Source organism: Prionailurus bengalensis, chromosome A1 (genome assembly GCF_016509475.1).
Source record: "Prionailurus bengalensis isolate Pbe53 chromosome A1, Fcat_Pben_1.1_paternal_pri, whole genome shotgun sequence".
Taxonomy (NCBI): Eukaryota; Metazoa; Chordata; class Mammalia; order Carnivora; family Felidae; genus Prionailurus; species Prionailurus bengalensis.
The window spans coordinates 109,168,684-109,185,190 of record NC_057343.1 but is presented as its reverse complement, the minus strand read 5'-3'; the positions used below and the strand labels follow the sequence as shown (position 1 = coordinate 109,185,190).

The window sequence follows — 16,507 nt, the reverse complement described above, 5'->3', positions numbered from 1 at the left end:
TTTTTTAAAAAACCCTTTTTTTTTAAATAAGAAAACATTTGTATCCAAAACAGTATGGGTGCACACAATTTTTCTATTATTTATTGTATTTCTTACATACTGTCCCTTGCCCTGATACATGGTCCATTAGCAGGTCAGTGATATGCTTTCCTACATGCATGATCTTGTTGCTGTTGGGTTTCAGAGACTTTCTTTTTAAAAAAATCTTTGGCTCTGGTTTTTACTTACTGAAAAATTTCCAGCTTGTGTTATCTTCAACTCTCTTCTTATCCCTTTCCTTTTGGCCAGAGTGCCCTATGTTCTTGACATCTGAGATATAGTGTGACTTTACCCGTAGCACTTACTGCCTGTTGGACACATGTCCTGGGTACAGAATGCCTAACCTGAAATTTTTGTTTTCTTTATTTCAGGATTGAATCCAGTGATCTTCCTCTTCTGGCTGCTGTAGCAAGCACTCACTCTCCATATGTTGCTCAGATACTCCTTTAACACAAAGGTCATTAGAAATTAACTTTGGTAGAAAGTTAAATAGAAACTAAAGAAGCAGATGCAACATGCATTTATGGCTTTTTTTCTCCCTGTTAGACTTCCATCTGAATGAGTCAAATGCCTGGGTATCCTGCATTGCAGTACATATTGTGTGATCATTGGATTGCTTTTTCCTTTTGGCTGGACTTTTGGGTGGTGGTATATTTTTAACCAAGTGAGCCTAAAGCAGCATAAATAATATTTAGGGAAAGCATTTGAAAAAGCCAAAGTATAGAAATTTCTACAAAATGAATATCATCAAGGAATTTCATATGATCACTCCTGTGTTGCCACACCCATAAATAGCATTGGATATCTCACAATTAAATGACTCAGAAATAGTCATTTAATTAATTTGAATTCCTTATTTCTAAGGTATGGAGACCTATAAAAACTTGATTATTCTTTTGTTTTTCAATTCAAAATAGCTAATTTTAGAGTATTTCTCAAACTATTTTAAATAGCCTGCTAATTATAATAATCCAGAATAATGAGTGTAAATGTGTGTATGTTATCCATCCAAGTGTACATATGTATCTATTTTTTAAAGAAGCAGAGGTAGAAATACAAGATTGATTGGTAAACATGTCTTTTTAAAAAAAATATTTTCAACTAGTATCAGTTGTAAATAGTGTTGAAATGTTGCTTTCTGGTGAATTATCTGTTTCACACACCCTAAAACATAACTAAAACCAATCTTTTTTTAAGGCTGAGTAATGTAGGTTCCCCAAATAAAAATACTACTTTATACCATTTGTTTTGTTTGTAAGAATAAGCTAATTCTTATAAATGTTAGTATTTACATTTTTGCATCTAATTTAATAAATAAAAATTAGGATTAAAAATTGCACCAAAGCATTGGGAAAAATAATACTGTTTTCTTTAAAAGTGCTCAGGTAGCCAAGGCCTTTGCTTTCAATATCAGCCCTTCTTGAACCCATAGGAACTGAATGTTTGTTTCACTGCTTCATAATAATCAGTTTACACTAATAGAGCTTATTAATTCTTAAAATTACTCTCTTTTCTCTAATAGCCCCTCCCTTCCAAAATCTAATTTGTTTTCAGAATTTTCACTTTTCAGTTGTTAATATTTTTTGTATATATTGTAGAGTGTTGCTTATAAGAAAGGCTAATATGGAACCAAACTCTTGTAAGTAATGTAAATATAAAGATGGGTAGATAAAGTTTTCATTATGCTCTACTACCTCAGTTTACTTGAATACTACATTATAGTTTATTCTTTACTTACCTGATTTAAGATACTTTTAATGCTGAAAGTGAAATTGGTTTCTGCTTTCATGGACTATTTTCATCATAATTAATTGATTAGCTTAAAAAAAACTACTTGCTATTCTCTTACTCAATATAATTACTGTATAATACATTCATTCTTGCTGTTTGAATTTTCAGTAAATAAGGACGATTTCTGTGGTTTGTTTAGTCTTTGGCCTTGAATTTATAGTGTTGGGTCACATTTTGCTTTGTTCTTTATGTATTCACGAACTCTCTAATAGAAAAGAAATGGTTATTTTAATGGAGTGTAAACCTGAAATTGTTGTGCCTGTAATCATTGTTGCCCCTGTGTCCTGTCACTTGGTCCCAGTTAATACCTGAGTCTCCCATGGATGACTTGCTGCCAAGGAGCATTTATAGATCTGTTTTCTTTGGCTTGAGTTTCTTATTCCATTAATTACTGAAATTCTTCCCTCTTTTATTGTTTGGGATTCTATAGTCAGTCTCTTTGGCAGAATTCAGAGTATAGACAGATTCATATGGGGGCCACTGTACATTATTTTTTTTATTGTAGTTCAAATGATATGTATGTAGCAGGTAGATAATGTCTGATTTTGCTTGTTTTCTTTTTTTAATTAATCATCAAATGATTCACAGTCCTGTTTGAAATCTCTATCATTTAGGAAATCTAGTCTTCAGTAAATGGATGGCCCATGCTACTACCGTTCCTTTTAAAACTAAGCTTTGCTCAGAAGGAAGAACCTTAGTTTCTTAATAGAATCATTAATCCTTATAGGATTCCTGAGTTTTATAATTCCTAACCCTCTGTAATTTCTACTGCCTTCATCATAGTCATGTTTTTCCTTACACAAAGCCCAAGGAATGAGCTGCTACTTCTTTAAAGTGTGATCATTATGATGAATGTGAAAAGAGTTCTGGCCTGTTCAAAATAATTTTTTCAACTTCTTATGGTACAAACAGTTATGTGTTACATATTTTAAAAACCTGTTTGATGCAACAAGGAATAAAAAAACCCTGTTAATGTTGCAACAGGAAACAAAAAAGGGATCTTTTACATTATAGATTTAAAACTAATTTTTCCTTGTATATAAACTAATTGGTTTGTTTTGAAATATTTTTAGCTTTTACTAATGTGTCTTAATTTTGAGTTTGAAAATGTTAAGTGCAATAAACATACTAGCACAGATTTCATTTTGTTGCAATTGGCATACACTGGGGATGATCACTTAAAAAAAAAGATTTTACACCATGCCTACTTCTGGTGGATGTCTTATGAGATTGTTCTGCTTTCTCTTAAGTTATTTAGATGGTGGGATATGTAAAATGTACATACTTGTTCCTTGTTCTGTATACATTTCTCAAATGTACACCTGTATTATAATAACCTCCCAGTTCTAGGGGAAATTTGTGCAATAAATACACGTCGATTTGATGGATGATGTTAGTCTCTTTCATGTGTTAATAAGGTGTATGTAACATCATAGACTCGGGTGTCACCTCACTTGGATTCTTTCCACAAGTGTGGCACTTCTACATATATGACTATGTTCATTATGTCCTCCTCTAATCCTAAATTTCTTTATTGGTATATAGTAGAATCTGCTTCCTAATATGGTTGTGTGGATCAAGTGAAATAGTGAACGTCAAAAATTTATCTCAGTGCACGGCACATCCCACATGGTCAATAATTCTTGGCTGCTGCTGTTATAAGGTATTCTGTCCAGTCTCCCCTGTATGGCACCCAGCTCTTGGGGGGAGAATTTAACATATGTTCTTGTGAATAAAAACCTAGCCACAAAAAATATACTGGTATAATGTTACATTTGACCTGTTCCTCATGATGACAGATAGAAAATCTTCTTTTTGAAAACAAACTAAACATCATTTAAAACCTAGAAGAATCCATGTAAACCTGTTAAGAACATGTATTCAATACAAAGTACCATTGGCCTTATAATTAAACAAAAAATTCGCCAGTTGGTTTGGATTTTAATTCTGATTCGTTCACTGATTTTGCGTGTTGCCTCTGAGCAAGTCTGTCCTCTTCATCTGCATTATAGGGTAAGTAATCTCTTCCATCAATCCAGAGTGCCTGCTTTGCGGTAGTGATTAAGCCCTGAGTAAGCTGTTGAGATGCTACCTTATCTTACTCAGGCTGGTCGATTTGGGCAGAGTTATGCCAGGAGATAGGATTAGATCGGTTTTCATATCATTTTATATATATGACTCTTAAATTTGACCAAAGAAAATAAGTGCACTATTTTAAAGCAGAGAGGAAGTATCAAGTATTTGGGTATCATCCGTCAGATATTTTAAAAGTTTATAATTGGTACCTGTGTCTATATGTGCTGTTCCTGTATATAAATGATATCTTGTAACATTTCTGACAAGTGTAGAGGAATGATTTTGGTAATAAGAATCTGAAAATACAGAATTTCATCTGAGATCGTGTAGTCTTTGAGGGTTTGTTTTGTTTCTCAGACGAGAATGGTTTCCAACTACTATGTGGTGACAAATGTATTGTAAAAAATTATTTGGTATTTCTTTGTTTTTGCCAATGTAGAATGTAGGAGTTGGATGGCAAACAAGACCAAAGTGAGTTGAAGGTACAATGGGAGCTGGGGAATTGTAGTTCTGAGTAGGAAGGACTTAGATAGAAAGGCAGAGGTTGGAGAGTATAGAGCTGCTTATCCTTGCTTTGGAGTGCAGACCATGGACTTGGTCATGTTTGTTCTAGGTTTAACATTTGAGACTTCCCTTAAAAAAAAAAAAAAACTATAAGCAGCCCTAAAGATGTTTTTAAAGAATATGTGAAGTATTCATTCATTATTTGTCAGGAGAACTTTGGTGGTCTTAAAGCATATGCTACCTCCTGAGACTTGGTCCCTTCTAGTTCTTTTTAAAGGGACTCTCTTTCTGGTGAAAGTATGAGCCTAGTCTGATCCCTTCATTAGATTGCAGTCTCTAGGTTAACACTGATCAGACCTCCAGCAGATAAGATAAACCTGTATTTACTCTAAGGAGAGTATTAAGTTGAAGAGGCTCGAGCTTCCTTTTTTCCAAGTGACTGTTTTAACAAGGGCAGTCCAAAAATAGATGTATACACCTCAATGCTCAGATTCTTGGTAAAGGCAGTGTTACCTAAATAGTCTTCAGGGGAATAACACTGTTGAAATGTGTTAAGTATAAGGGTGATATTATTTTCTCAGGAAACTTGTGATGCCACTTTTGTGTCGCACATTTAGTCCAGCACTTACAGGTCAGTATCATTCACTGCATGAAAGGTCTGGAATTAGTTGGGTCAGACTAGTCCAGAATCTGAGTTAGTTTCAAGTAGTTTTCAAACCTGGCCACATATTAGAAATACCTATGTAGCTTTTGAGAAATATTAATTCCTAGACCTCACCCTCAGGTCCTGATTTAATAACCGTAATTGACCTTAAGATTTGGGCCAGAAAATGCTCTTCTTTTTCATAGTGACTCAGACTCCCAGCATATACCAAATCTCAATTCTTTACTTTATTCTAGGTGCTATTAAAAACAGGGCTCTTTACTTGCCTGTTTTTGTTGGTTTGCTATTATTTTGGAAAGACAGACATTATGAGTATGCCTAATTAGGATTTGGTTTTGCCTAAAGCATTTGCTTAGCCAGAACTTCCTTTGCCATTGGAGAGCAATCAAGTGCCTATCTTTTTTTTATAGCAAAATCCCCTCTTAATTACTTAGTCCTTAGGTAGTTTCATTTATTCATTCAACAAACACTGATTGAGCACTTATTATAGTGCTGGGCACAAGTCTGGATGCCAGTGATATGCCAATAAATAACACAAACCTTCTTCTGTGTTCTCATGGAGTTTACATATTTCCCACCAGTGGAAGAGATAGACGAAAATATGGTGTCAGGTTGTGGTAAGTACAATGGAGAAAAATAAGGTAGGGTAAGGAGTTAAGCCATTTTTTCTTTTTAAGATTTAACCATGTTTTGTTTTTCCTAGGAGTTAGTAAACCATTTGTATTCAGAACCATTATGGTTCCTTTCCTACCTGGTATCTACCCGGTAGTACTGGTGGATCCCATCCCAACGGTGGCCTTTTCTCTGAAAGTAGCTATTAGAGCTTTCAGTGTCAATTCACTTTTTTCAGCATACCAGAACATAAAAGATGGTAAGGACAAGATAGATTTTGAAAATGTGTGTGGGGTGCCTGGGTGGTTCAGTCCATTATGCATCTGACTCAGCTCAGGTCATGATCTTATGGTTTTTGGGCTCTGTGCTGACAGCAAGGAGCCTGCTTGGGATTCACTCCCTGTCCATCTCTCTCTGCCCCCCACCCCCATTTGTGCACAGGCACACACACTCTGTCTCTCAAATAAACTTAAAAAAAATGTGCTTTAATTTCGATTTGTATAGCTACCATGAACATTAATGTATTGTTTTCACTGTTGTTGTCTTACAGTAAAGCCTAAAAGTAAGTTATTTTTGTATATTCATTTTTTCATGAAATATTATATACAGAAAAATGAATATACACTAATGTAACCATCACTTAGGTCAAGAAGTAAATCATTTTTAGTAACCTAGAAGCCCCTTCCTCCACGTGCCCTGTCCTGATACAATCCTCTTTCTTATTTTTCTAACTACCAACCTGACTTTTGTGAACATCATCTCCCTTTTTCTTTATAATTTTATCTGTCTTTGCATCCCTATGTGATATAATTTAATTTTGCTTGTGTTTGAACAAGCATATAATTATACTTGATATTTTGTGGTTTGCTTTTTTTCCTCTCAACACTCTGCTGGTGATTCATCCATGTATTATGCAGTCGATATGCTACTGAATGCATATACCATAAAAACCCATTCTCTTATTGATGGACGTGTTATTTTTTAGTTTTTGGCTAATATGAACAATGAACATTTTTGTTCATCTTTTCTGGTGTACATGGGTATTCTTCAGGACATACATCAAGGATTGTCAAAGGGTATGTTTCAGCTTTACTACATAATTTTTTTGCCAAAGCAGTTTTCCAGTTAACACTTAATCTGCAGTTTGTGAGAGTTCTTCTTGTTCCACATCTTCATGAATACCTCAGTGTTTCTGAAAGTTATTTTTTTTTTAATGTTTAATGTTTACTTTTAAGAGACGGATATAGAGTGCGAGTGGGGAAGGGGTAGAGAGAGAAGGGAGACAGAGAATCCACAGCAGGCTCCAGGCCCTGAGCTATCAGCATAGAGCCCCACATGGGGCTCGAACTCACGAACTGCGAGACCATGACCTGAGCCGAAGTTGGACGCTTAACCAACTGAGCCACCCAGGTGCCCCTGTTTGAAAGTTATTAAAGAAAAAAAAATTAGGCATTAAAAAAAACTTTCCAGGTCTTCAAACTCGAATTTCTGCTTTAGAGAAATCACTTTTCAGAGGTGAAGTAATAGGAATAACAAAGTGCTTGCATTATGCAGGCAACATCCTAAGTACTTCACATGAATTATCTCATATAATCTTGAGAATCCCAAAGCAATGGGGTCCTTTACTATTCTCATTTTACAGATAAGGGAACTGAAGTTCAGAGATACTAAGTAACTTCACCAAGTGATTCAAATAGAAATGGCCTATTAAAGCGACACATTCAGTGTCTGTCCCTAAAGTCCAAGCTCATGGTCATCATGCTTTAATTCCTCTACCTTCTTTCAAATACTTAAGTGGCCCTAAAAACTGATCCTTGAAGAATGGAAGGGCTAAACCTTTATGATCCTAGGCAGACTTTCAGAGGTTGTTTATACGCACAAAAAATGTCGAGAAAGGGTCATTGCAATTCCTTGTGATCTCTCCACAATTTATCTCCAGAATGGCTGAGCCACAACTTCCCTGGTAAGGTTTTTGACCTATACCCAAAAAAGAAATGTGCTAATATTATGTTGTAAACTTCAAGTTTGGGCAAGCCCAACGACCAACGGAAAACAAAACTATTATTAACAGCCATCATTACCAGGTCCCAGATAAGGTAAATGTTGCAGCCTGAATTCTTTACTTTCTGTTGTTCTAAAATATAATTTTAATTCTTACTACGTCATTAAAAGAGTGAATAACATAATCCTAAATCACTTCGAGTTACTTAGTGAACTGTGCTAATTGCTGTGAGAAATACGAAGATGTACGTAGATGTGGTATAGACCTCAAAAGGCTTCAAATTCAGTAAAAAGGATTATGCCTATGATGGCTACAATGTGACGCATTTTGAGACCAGTGCGGCCCATCTGTGCGCTAAAGACAGCCATGAAAAATACTGTCCTGGAACGATGGATTCTGGAATTGTATCAGTCGTCTCACAGTGAAAACAGCACCTGCGGGTGCCTGGCTATTATGAAGTTTGGTCTGTTTTTCTTACCAAGAGCCCAGTAGTTTGTAAATGGAAATGTGTTGTATTCGCACTGTTGGGGAACAGGCTAGCATGTAAAATGTAGTGCGAAATTGGGGACTTCAAGTCCTGACGACCCTAAACCCTACCCGCCTGAGGAAAAGGCTGGGTTGAGGGAGGGCTGCCCTGGGCACTCGTTATGTGAATACAGTACAGACTCGACTTCTGGAACCTACATTAACTTTGAGCGGGCCGCGCCATCAGCGCCTGCCAATCTCTGAGGCTCAAGGCCGCGAGGCTTTTGATTTCTCTGTCCCGATCTCAGTACGTCCGTAAAAGACAGGGCAAGCAAGTACTTCCTGGAGGGTTCCTTCCACAGGAGATTCGTTTTATTTCAACAAATGTAAAGAAGAGAGGGAATGAACTTCCTTGCTCGCTGAACGGTAGCAGCGAAGTCTGCACTTTGTCCGAGGGAGGGGCGTCGGAGTTGCAGAACTGAAGTTTGGCCCGGGCCTGGCCACGCCCTGAGCTTCCGGATTTGGGCACAAACTGAACCCCCTACCTAGAACGCTTACCCCACCGTTCTGCCCCAACAGGAAACTTCTCTTTATTCCGTCATAACGCATTTTCGGCCCCTGAGCCGGAAGTTGAAACGGCCGAAACCGCAAATCCGAGGCAGATCCTGTGGCCGGTTTAGGTGAGATCTCGCGACGCTTCTTCAAATCTCACGAAGAGCCGGAAGAGTCCTAATGCACCACCCCAGTTTTTACGTCACCCCGGAGACACGCCCTTGGGCGCCCGTTTGCGTGCTCGCCCGTCTTGCGCATGCGCAATATCCCCCCTTCCGCCCCCGTGTGGGCTTCCCTCTGGCCAGTCGCGCGTGGGCTGAGGCCCTGGGCGGGCGTTGCGAAGGCTTGTTTGCTTGAGCGCTGACCCCGGGGCCGTCCGGAGTTCTCTACCTCGGGGTTGGAAGGTGTAGACCCCCTACCTAAGGTGAATGTGCTGTCTCGTGGGCTGCTAAGGCCAGGCGGGGAGCACGGGGGCCGGGGCAGCGGCCATGAACTCGCCCGTGGACCCCGGCGCTAGGCAGGCGCTGAAGAAGAAGCCTCCCGAGCGGACCCCCGAGGTAAGGTTGGCGGACTCTAGTTGTCCAATGGACAACATCCCCTTGTCGGTCCGAAACCTGCGGCGACTGTCCCCTTGCCAGATCCTCGCACCTGCTGCCAGTGTATCTGTTCTCTGCGTCCCCCCGCCCTCACCCAGGCCCTTCTCGCCGAGGTGATGACCGCCTTTCTTGCTCGCGATGCCGCCTTCCTCGTACACCCGTCTTTGCCGGTGACTTCCTGGTGTTTTCGATAAGAAGACACCATTACAAAGTTGTATTTTGTCAGGGCAAAATGTGCGTCTTGGAGGGAGAGTACCCTTAGGTAGATAGACTTTGAAAAACGAAGTAGACATTATAAGTGAATAGTCATGTTGCTAAGAAGTAACTTATTGCCTAGAAAAGAAAGTTTTCAACAGCACTTTAAAACTGCATCCAGTCAGATGATGAATTCTGGGAGTGGATGATGCATATTTAAAGATCTGTTCTTGTGGTACTTTCTCAAACTGTCAGCGGGAAATTTTACAGTATTTTGTGCTTGGATCCAGAATTTGGTATATTGGTTTAGCATCAGTGGCATACAGTTAAATGATTTTCATCATCAGACCTGAAGGCTGATTTTCAGACTGGTATCTGAAACCTTTTAATTTTGCACAGCCTTATGGAGTGCTTAAATTTGGGGGGGGGGTTTCCTTGCTTTGGAGAAGTTTCTGTAATAAATGGTATGTTTCCTAAAGCGAAAAGCAAAAACTGGCAACAGCGTGACCAGATCGGTGGATTGTCTTGTATATAGTTGCAATAAATGAAATTAATTGCTTTGATTCTTACTAAGTCACTTTGTAGGTTTTATCAGATTTATAGTGCTTTGCATAGTGGGTTTCAGTAACTTTGGGCTGACCTTTTGGGACATGGCATTAATCAAGCCGTAACTGTAGTTGTGGTAAGTCAAACTTTGTTTTGGGGGGGGGGGGTCCTGATCTTTGAATGGAAACAAGGCATATTCTGCCACTTTCCAGAGTTCTCGTTTTGAGACCTACATTTGTAATCCCATGTGTTTTAGTTTCCCTGTGATGATTCTTGAAGTCGTTGTGAGCTAATTGAAAGTGTTCACCTTCACAGGTGAATTTGCTATAGTTTTTATATAATTAGAAACTATTACATAAGGCTTCCAAGGCATAATGTAGGTTTTACTTTTTTTCTTTTAAAATTTTTAAAAAATTCTTTCTTCCTTTATTTTTGCTATTTGTATTTATTTATTTTTTAATTTAATTAATTTATTTTGAGAGCAGGAAAGCACAAGTTGGGAAGGGGTGGAGGGAAAGAGGGAGAAAGAGAATTCCAAGTAGTCTCTGTGCTGACAGCATGAGGCTCCAACTCACTACAAGATCATGACTTGAGCTGAAATCAGGAGTCTGACACTTAACTGACTGAACCACCTAGGCACCCCTCTGCACCCCTCTGCTTTTTTTTTTTAAATGTTTTCACATTTATGTATTTTTTTTTTGTAAATTTTTTTTTTTAACGTTTATTTATTTTTGGGACAGAGAGAGACAGAGCATGAACGGGGGAGGGGCAGAGAGAGAGGGAGACACAGAATCGGAAACAGGCTCCAGGCTCTGAGCCATCAGCCCAGAGCCTGACGCGGGGCTCGAACTCACGGACCGCGAGATCGTGACCTGGCTGAAGTCGGACGCTTAACCGACTGCGCCACCCAGGCGCCCCAACATTTATGTATTTTTGAGAGACGGAGACAGAGCGTGAGTGGGGGAGGGGCAGAGAGCGAGAGACACAGAATCCCAAGCAGGCTCCAGGCTCTGAGCTGTCAGCACAGAGCCCAATGCAGGGCTCGAACCCACCAACCGTGAGATCATGATCTGAGCCGAAGTCGGACACCCAACCTACTGAGCCACCCAGGCCTCCCACCCTCCCCTGCTTTGCTTCTAAATACAATTTACGATAAATTCACACTTACTGGGAATATCACACTTCCCTTTTTTTCTTAAGTTTTTATTTATTTTGAGAGGGAGAGAGAAAGTGGGGGAGGGGCGGGGGGAGGACAGAGGATCCTAAGCAGGCAATGTACTGACAGCAGAGAGCCCTATGCAAGGTTCAGACTCACGAACCATGAGATCATGACCTGAGCTGAAGTCAGACGCTGAACCAACTGAGCCACCCAGGTGTCTCTACTTCTCTTTAATAGCAGAATTTACTAGTTTGAAATGGCCCATTTTTGAGTCTTAGGAAATTTTCTGAACTATTCACAAAATTTTGTTGAGCAATGTGTGCCCCATTAAGTACTTTATCTTGTTTTACTGGAACAGCAGCAGCATTGCTTTAAGGGAATGCTGACCAACTGCTGGCGATACAGTCTAGAGTCCAGATATCTAGCAGCAAAACTTGCTTGATTCATTGGCATTGCTTTTGAGTGAGTATAGAATTTGTTTGCAGTACAAAATTGAGTACAGAAGTGGTAAACCTGAATCCAAGTGATGATTTAATTGTGGTAACTTGAAATTCTCACAGATTCGTTTCTCTTCTCAGGAAATCTTTATTCTTTTAATGGATTCTTAAAATTTTATTCTGTGGTAATTGCTAATTTAAAAAAGATTGAAGGGGTTGGAAGCAAGGGGCAAGGGCTGAGTTGCAGTTTAAATAAGATGTCAGTGTTACAATTTTTGAGAAGACGAATTTTCATTTAAGGCTTGATACATGTGATGGAATTAGCTCTGAAGATATATGAGGAAAGAGCTTTCTAAGTAGAAGGGATACTGATTGCGCTCCCAAGAGGAGAGTATGTCTGGTGCATTCAAGGAACAGCAAGGAGCTCTTAGTAACTGGAGGAGAGTTAAGGGTGAGAATTCTAAGAGATGAAGTCATGGAGGCAGTTGGTGTAGGGGCACCTGGGTGGCTCAGTCGGTTGGGCATCCAACTTTGGCTCACATCATGATTTCACACCTTGTGAGTTCAAGCCCTGCGTTGGGCTCTGTGCTGACAGCTCAGAGCCTGGAGCCTGCTTCAGATTCTGTGTCTTCCTCTCTATCTGTCCCTACCCTGCTCACGCTCTGTCTCTCTCTGTCTCTCAATAATAAATAAACATGAAAAAAAAATGTGGTGTAGGAGGGAGTATATCATTAAGGACTTTGTAAATCATTGGAAATATCTTAACTTCTATTTTGTGTGATAGAGGGGGCTTCCGGAGGATTCCAAAGCAGTGATATTATCCTACCTAATTTTTTAAAGAGCACCCGTCCGCGGGTTGCTTGCTGTGTTGAGAATAGACTATATGAGAGCAAGGGTACAAAGAAGCAGGCACATCAATGAGAAACTATCATGTTAAAGTCAGGAAGAGGTGATTGTAACTCAGACTAAGTGATAGTAATACAGGTGATAAGAAGTAATCAATTATGGAAATAACTGAAGGTTTAGCCAGTAGGATTTGCTAATGAATTAGCTTTGTGCTTTGAGGAAAAGTAGAATCGAACAAGATTTCAAGGTCTTCAGCCTGAAAAGTGGAGTGTTGGAGTTACCATCAAGGTGGGGTGGGGAGAAGCTGCAGGAGTAGGTTTAGGGAGGGAAGATCAGGAATTTAGTTTTGAACATTTCAAGTTTGAAATGTCTATTAGAAATGTTGAGTAAGGAGTTGCATATACAAATTTGTTTTTCTCTAGAGAGGGCTGGGCTGCAGATAGAAATTTTGTAGTCATTAGCCTCAGATATTAATTAAAGTCATGAGACTAGATGAAATTACCAAGGCTGTGAGTGTACACAGAGAATAGAAGAGGACCGAAGACAGTCCCGTGGCACACTTGAGTACTACGAGATCAGGGGAGAAGAGCAGAAACCAGCAAAAGAGGATGAGTGGCAGCAAACAGTGCAGGAGAAGAAAAGCCAAACCAATGAAGTGTATAATAGAAGGGTATAAAATTCATACAGGTTATTTTTGTGAATCCCTAGTGGGTGCAAAGCGTTATGAAAAAATACACAACTAGATAAGAATGACTGCCTTATAATCTTGTAGTCAGTTGTTTGCATTGTGTAGTTAATGAGTAAAGAAGTCTACTGTGTGTTTCTGGGACAGAACTAGTATTCCCTTTATTTTGAACCATCATCTGTTGTCCTTACATGAAACTATCATCTTAATCTTAGTGACCCAGACATTGAATGTGGAAATGTGTTTTAAAAGTATACCACTTAGAATGCGTTCTAACAGTTTTTACTTTTCTGGCTATTTCTCCTACTTTGTAGTTCCAGCTTCACAGCACATTGTCTTTCCTTAGCTAGTTCTCTGATTTCCACATCACAGAGATTTTTTTTTTTTTTAATGGTAAATTTTAGACTTAAGTACTCTGCAAAGCTTAGTGCTCTAAATCAATGAAAGCTGTTAAGGTACTCATTTTGAGTCTTTACACCAAAGTTAAAAGATACTACAGTCAAAATTAAAGCCTTGAATTTGGCTTTTCCTCAGCTCAGTCTGTATCCAGCATCATTCTTTGTCTGTAACCTTTCATTTTACCTCAGAGTTAGTTCCTTAACTCTCTTAGGGTTTCTTTTTGTTAGTGTTTAATATCATGCTTTGCATGTACCAAATAATGGATAAATGTGTTAAAACAAAATTTAGAATTTTGTGTGGTCTTCATGTTAAATAGATAATAGTTTCTGTCAATTAGAACTGCTGATTTTGTAACTCGTGGGAAGCCACTCAGCAGCTTGGCTTTAGTTAATATTTATGTGCTGATACCTGGTCCATCTTAACCACCTTTTATGTGCTTCGGATCCATATATCTAACTGCTAAATTGTCCTCCAGGTTCTTCAGTCACTAGTCCTAAATTGAAAACTCATCATTCCTTTTTAATATTCTGTTGGTGACTGCTCCATTTGCTCAGTCTAGAAATTCATATTTTCACTCTTGATTCCCCCTGCTAATCTTCTCTGTATCCAACTGGCCTTTAAACCTTGTTAATTTTATGTTCTGAATATCTACCTTCTTTTCCCCTGCTCTGTTACCCTAGTTCAGGCCCTCATTTAATTTTACCTCTGAGTATTTTGAGTCATTTTTTTTATTATATCACTGCTATAGTGTTCTTTTTTTTTTTTTTTAAGTGTTTATTTTTAGAGAGAGAGCATATCCATGAGCAGGGGAGGGGCAGAGGGAGAGGGAAAGAGAATCCCAAGCAGGCTCTGTCTGCTCTGTCACCATTGAAGCTCGATCCCACGACCCATGAGAGCGTGACCTAGGTTGAAATCAGTAGTAGGATGCTCAACTGACTGAGCCACCCAGGTGACTGTACGATATTCTTTTTAATACTTACATCTAATCATGTTTCAGTCTTGCTTAGAATTACCATGCTTAGGTAAATTAGCAATATAAGTTATCCACATTATTTTGAGGCATTATTAATGTTTATGTCAATAACAGGTTAAAGAGGGACTGTCTGAGATAAGCTGAGTTGTGTGGTTATATCAACTAGGTAATAGCTAATTTATCCTTTCCTTTAATAAATATGTCAGACACAATACTAAAAGCCAAGGTTGTAGAAAGAAATTGGATATAGTCCCTGTTTTTCAATGACTTAAGAGACAGTCATGAAAACATCAGTAAAATGTTAAGGTTATTAAGTGACAAAGGTATGGATAGGATACTTTGGATTGCAAGTGGGAGAGGAAAAGCTTTGAGGAGCAGTTAATTGAATCTTAAACACTGTGAATAGCTGTCTGTATGATATCCAGAAGGGAGGTCTTTCCAGGAAGAGAGGAACAACAGCAAAGGCAAAGTATATGGGTAGAATAAGAACCCTCTCTGTTAGCATGCATTCCTCATTGGGGTGATATCATCCCCAAAGGGACAAAAATTATTTCTTAGGGGCATAGTGAAAAAAATCTTACTGTGGCTTGTAGCCTTCTAAAACTAAGTTCTCCCTGACAGAATTTCATTCCTTAATATTTGATTTGGAGTGGGGGCAGCGTTTAGGAAAAATGCCTAAAAATGTGCTTTGGAAAGGATGTGATAATGAATAAAGGTTGCAAAACATCACATATTGGTTGTGGGGTGTGGTACATGGTGCTGGATGTTAAATGTTGAAGCTGGATATACTAGCTGGGTTGGATCATTTTAGGGATTTGCACTTGATTTTATGAATAAAGGAGAAACATTGGAGGGTTTAGAGCCTGAAGATAAGCTTTACAATGATTACTCTGGGCATTGTAGAAGATGTATTGGGGAGGAAGTACGGTGCTATAACAAAGGCAGGAAGGCTTATAGGTAGGGTGAACATGCAACATTTTGTCCAAAACAGCCTACTTTTCTGAATGAAAGATAAGACCTTCAATGATTTTATCAGGATAACAGGGAAACCAGGAGCTCGGGTCCTGGTTATAGGAAACAAATGAAGTAGTTCAAGTGTGAGATAAGGTAGTAGCATATGGGATAATGAGATAGTGAGGAGGTAGAATTGGCCCAAAGCGTTAACTGGCTTTTTTTTTTTTTTTTTCGAAGTTTGAAATTGACTATAATACATGTACGGTAAAGTCCATATACTGTAAGTATATTGCCAGCTTAATTTTTACATATATATTTAGGTATCACTGAAATCAAAGTATAGAATATTACCACCACTTCAGAAACTGCCCCTTTGCCCCTTCCAATCAATGCCCTTCCCAAGAGGAAAGCACTGTTGTCACATCTTTTACCATAAATTTGTTCTGCCTGTTTTCCAGCAACCAAGAGGACTATGAAGCTACCTTGTATTTTTGTGTTTTATCTCTGGACTGAACTTTGTACCTCCTCTCTTGGTGATTTCTTTGATCTACACCTGTCTCTCCTTTGTATCTTAACTCATCTTTTGGCTACCCTTTTGAATTGTCTGCCTCACACTGTTCAGACCTACTTTTGAGACAGGTGTTTCTCAGCCCCAGAAGTTGCATTTGAAGGCCAAAATACACCCTGCCGTTAGGTTCCTCTCAAGCCTTTCTAATAGCACCAGGTTAAGTCTGGCAAAACCTTCCTGTCTTCTTGTTGGGAACAGGTTTTGGCTGGGTGCAAGAGCAAAGCAGAAGTTTAGATCATTTCTAGATTCTTGATTTGGGTAACTGCATGTTTAAGAGTGCATTATTGGGGCACTTGGGTGGCTCAGTCAGGTGTGTGTCCGACTTTGGCTCAGGTCATGATCTCACACTTGTGAATTCAAGTCCCACGTTGAGCTCTGTGGTCACAGCTCACAGCCTGGAGCTTGCTTCGGATTCTGTGTCTCCCTCTCTCTCTGCCCCTCCCC

At 39.1% G+C, this 16,507-nt stretch overlaps 2 protein-coding genes across 3 annotated transcripts in view; both read left to right on the top strand.

Moving 5' to 3' along the window:
- FNIP1 (folliculin interacting protein 1) overlaps positions 1 to 3,218 on the top strand; it is a 155,602-nt gene extending 152,384 nt beyond the window's left edge. For both annotated transcript variants that reach the window (XM_043587069.1, XM_043587060.1), the window contains one exon: positions 411 to 3,218. In XM_043587069.1, coding sequence (XP_043443004.1) covers positions 411 to 489 — 79 coding nt within the window. In that variant the 3' untranslated portion in view covers positions 490 to 3,218. The remainder of the gene's footprint in view (positions 1 to 410) is intronic.
- Positions 3,219 to 8,966: 5,748 nt separating this feature from the next.
- RAPGEF6 (Rap guanine nucleotide exchange factor 6) overlaps positions 8,967 to 16,507 on the top strand; it is a 192,503-nt gene continuing 184,962 nt past the window's right edge. The window contains 1 exon segment of the mRNA XM_043587048.1: positions 8,967 to 9,262. Within this exon segment, the coding sequence (XP_043442983.1) occupies positions 9,194 to 9,262 (69 nt within the window). The 5' untranslated portion in view covers positions 8,967 to 9,193.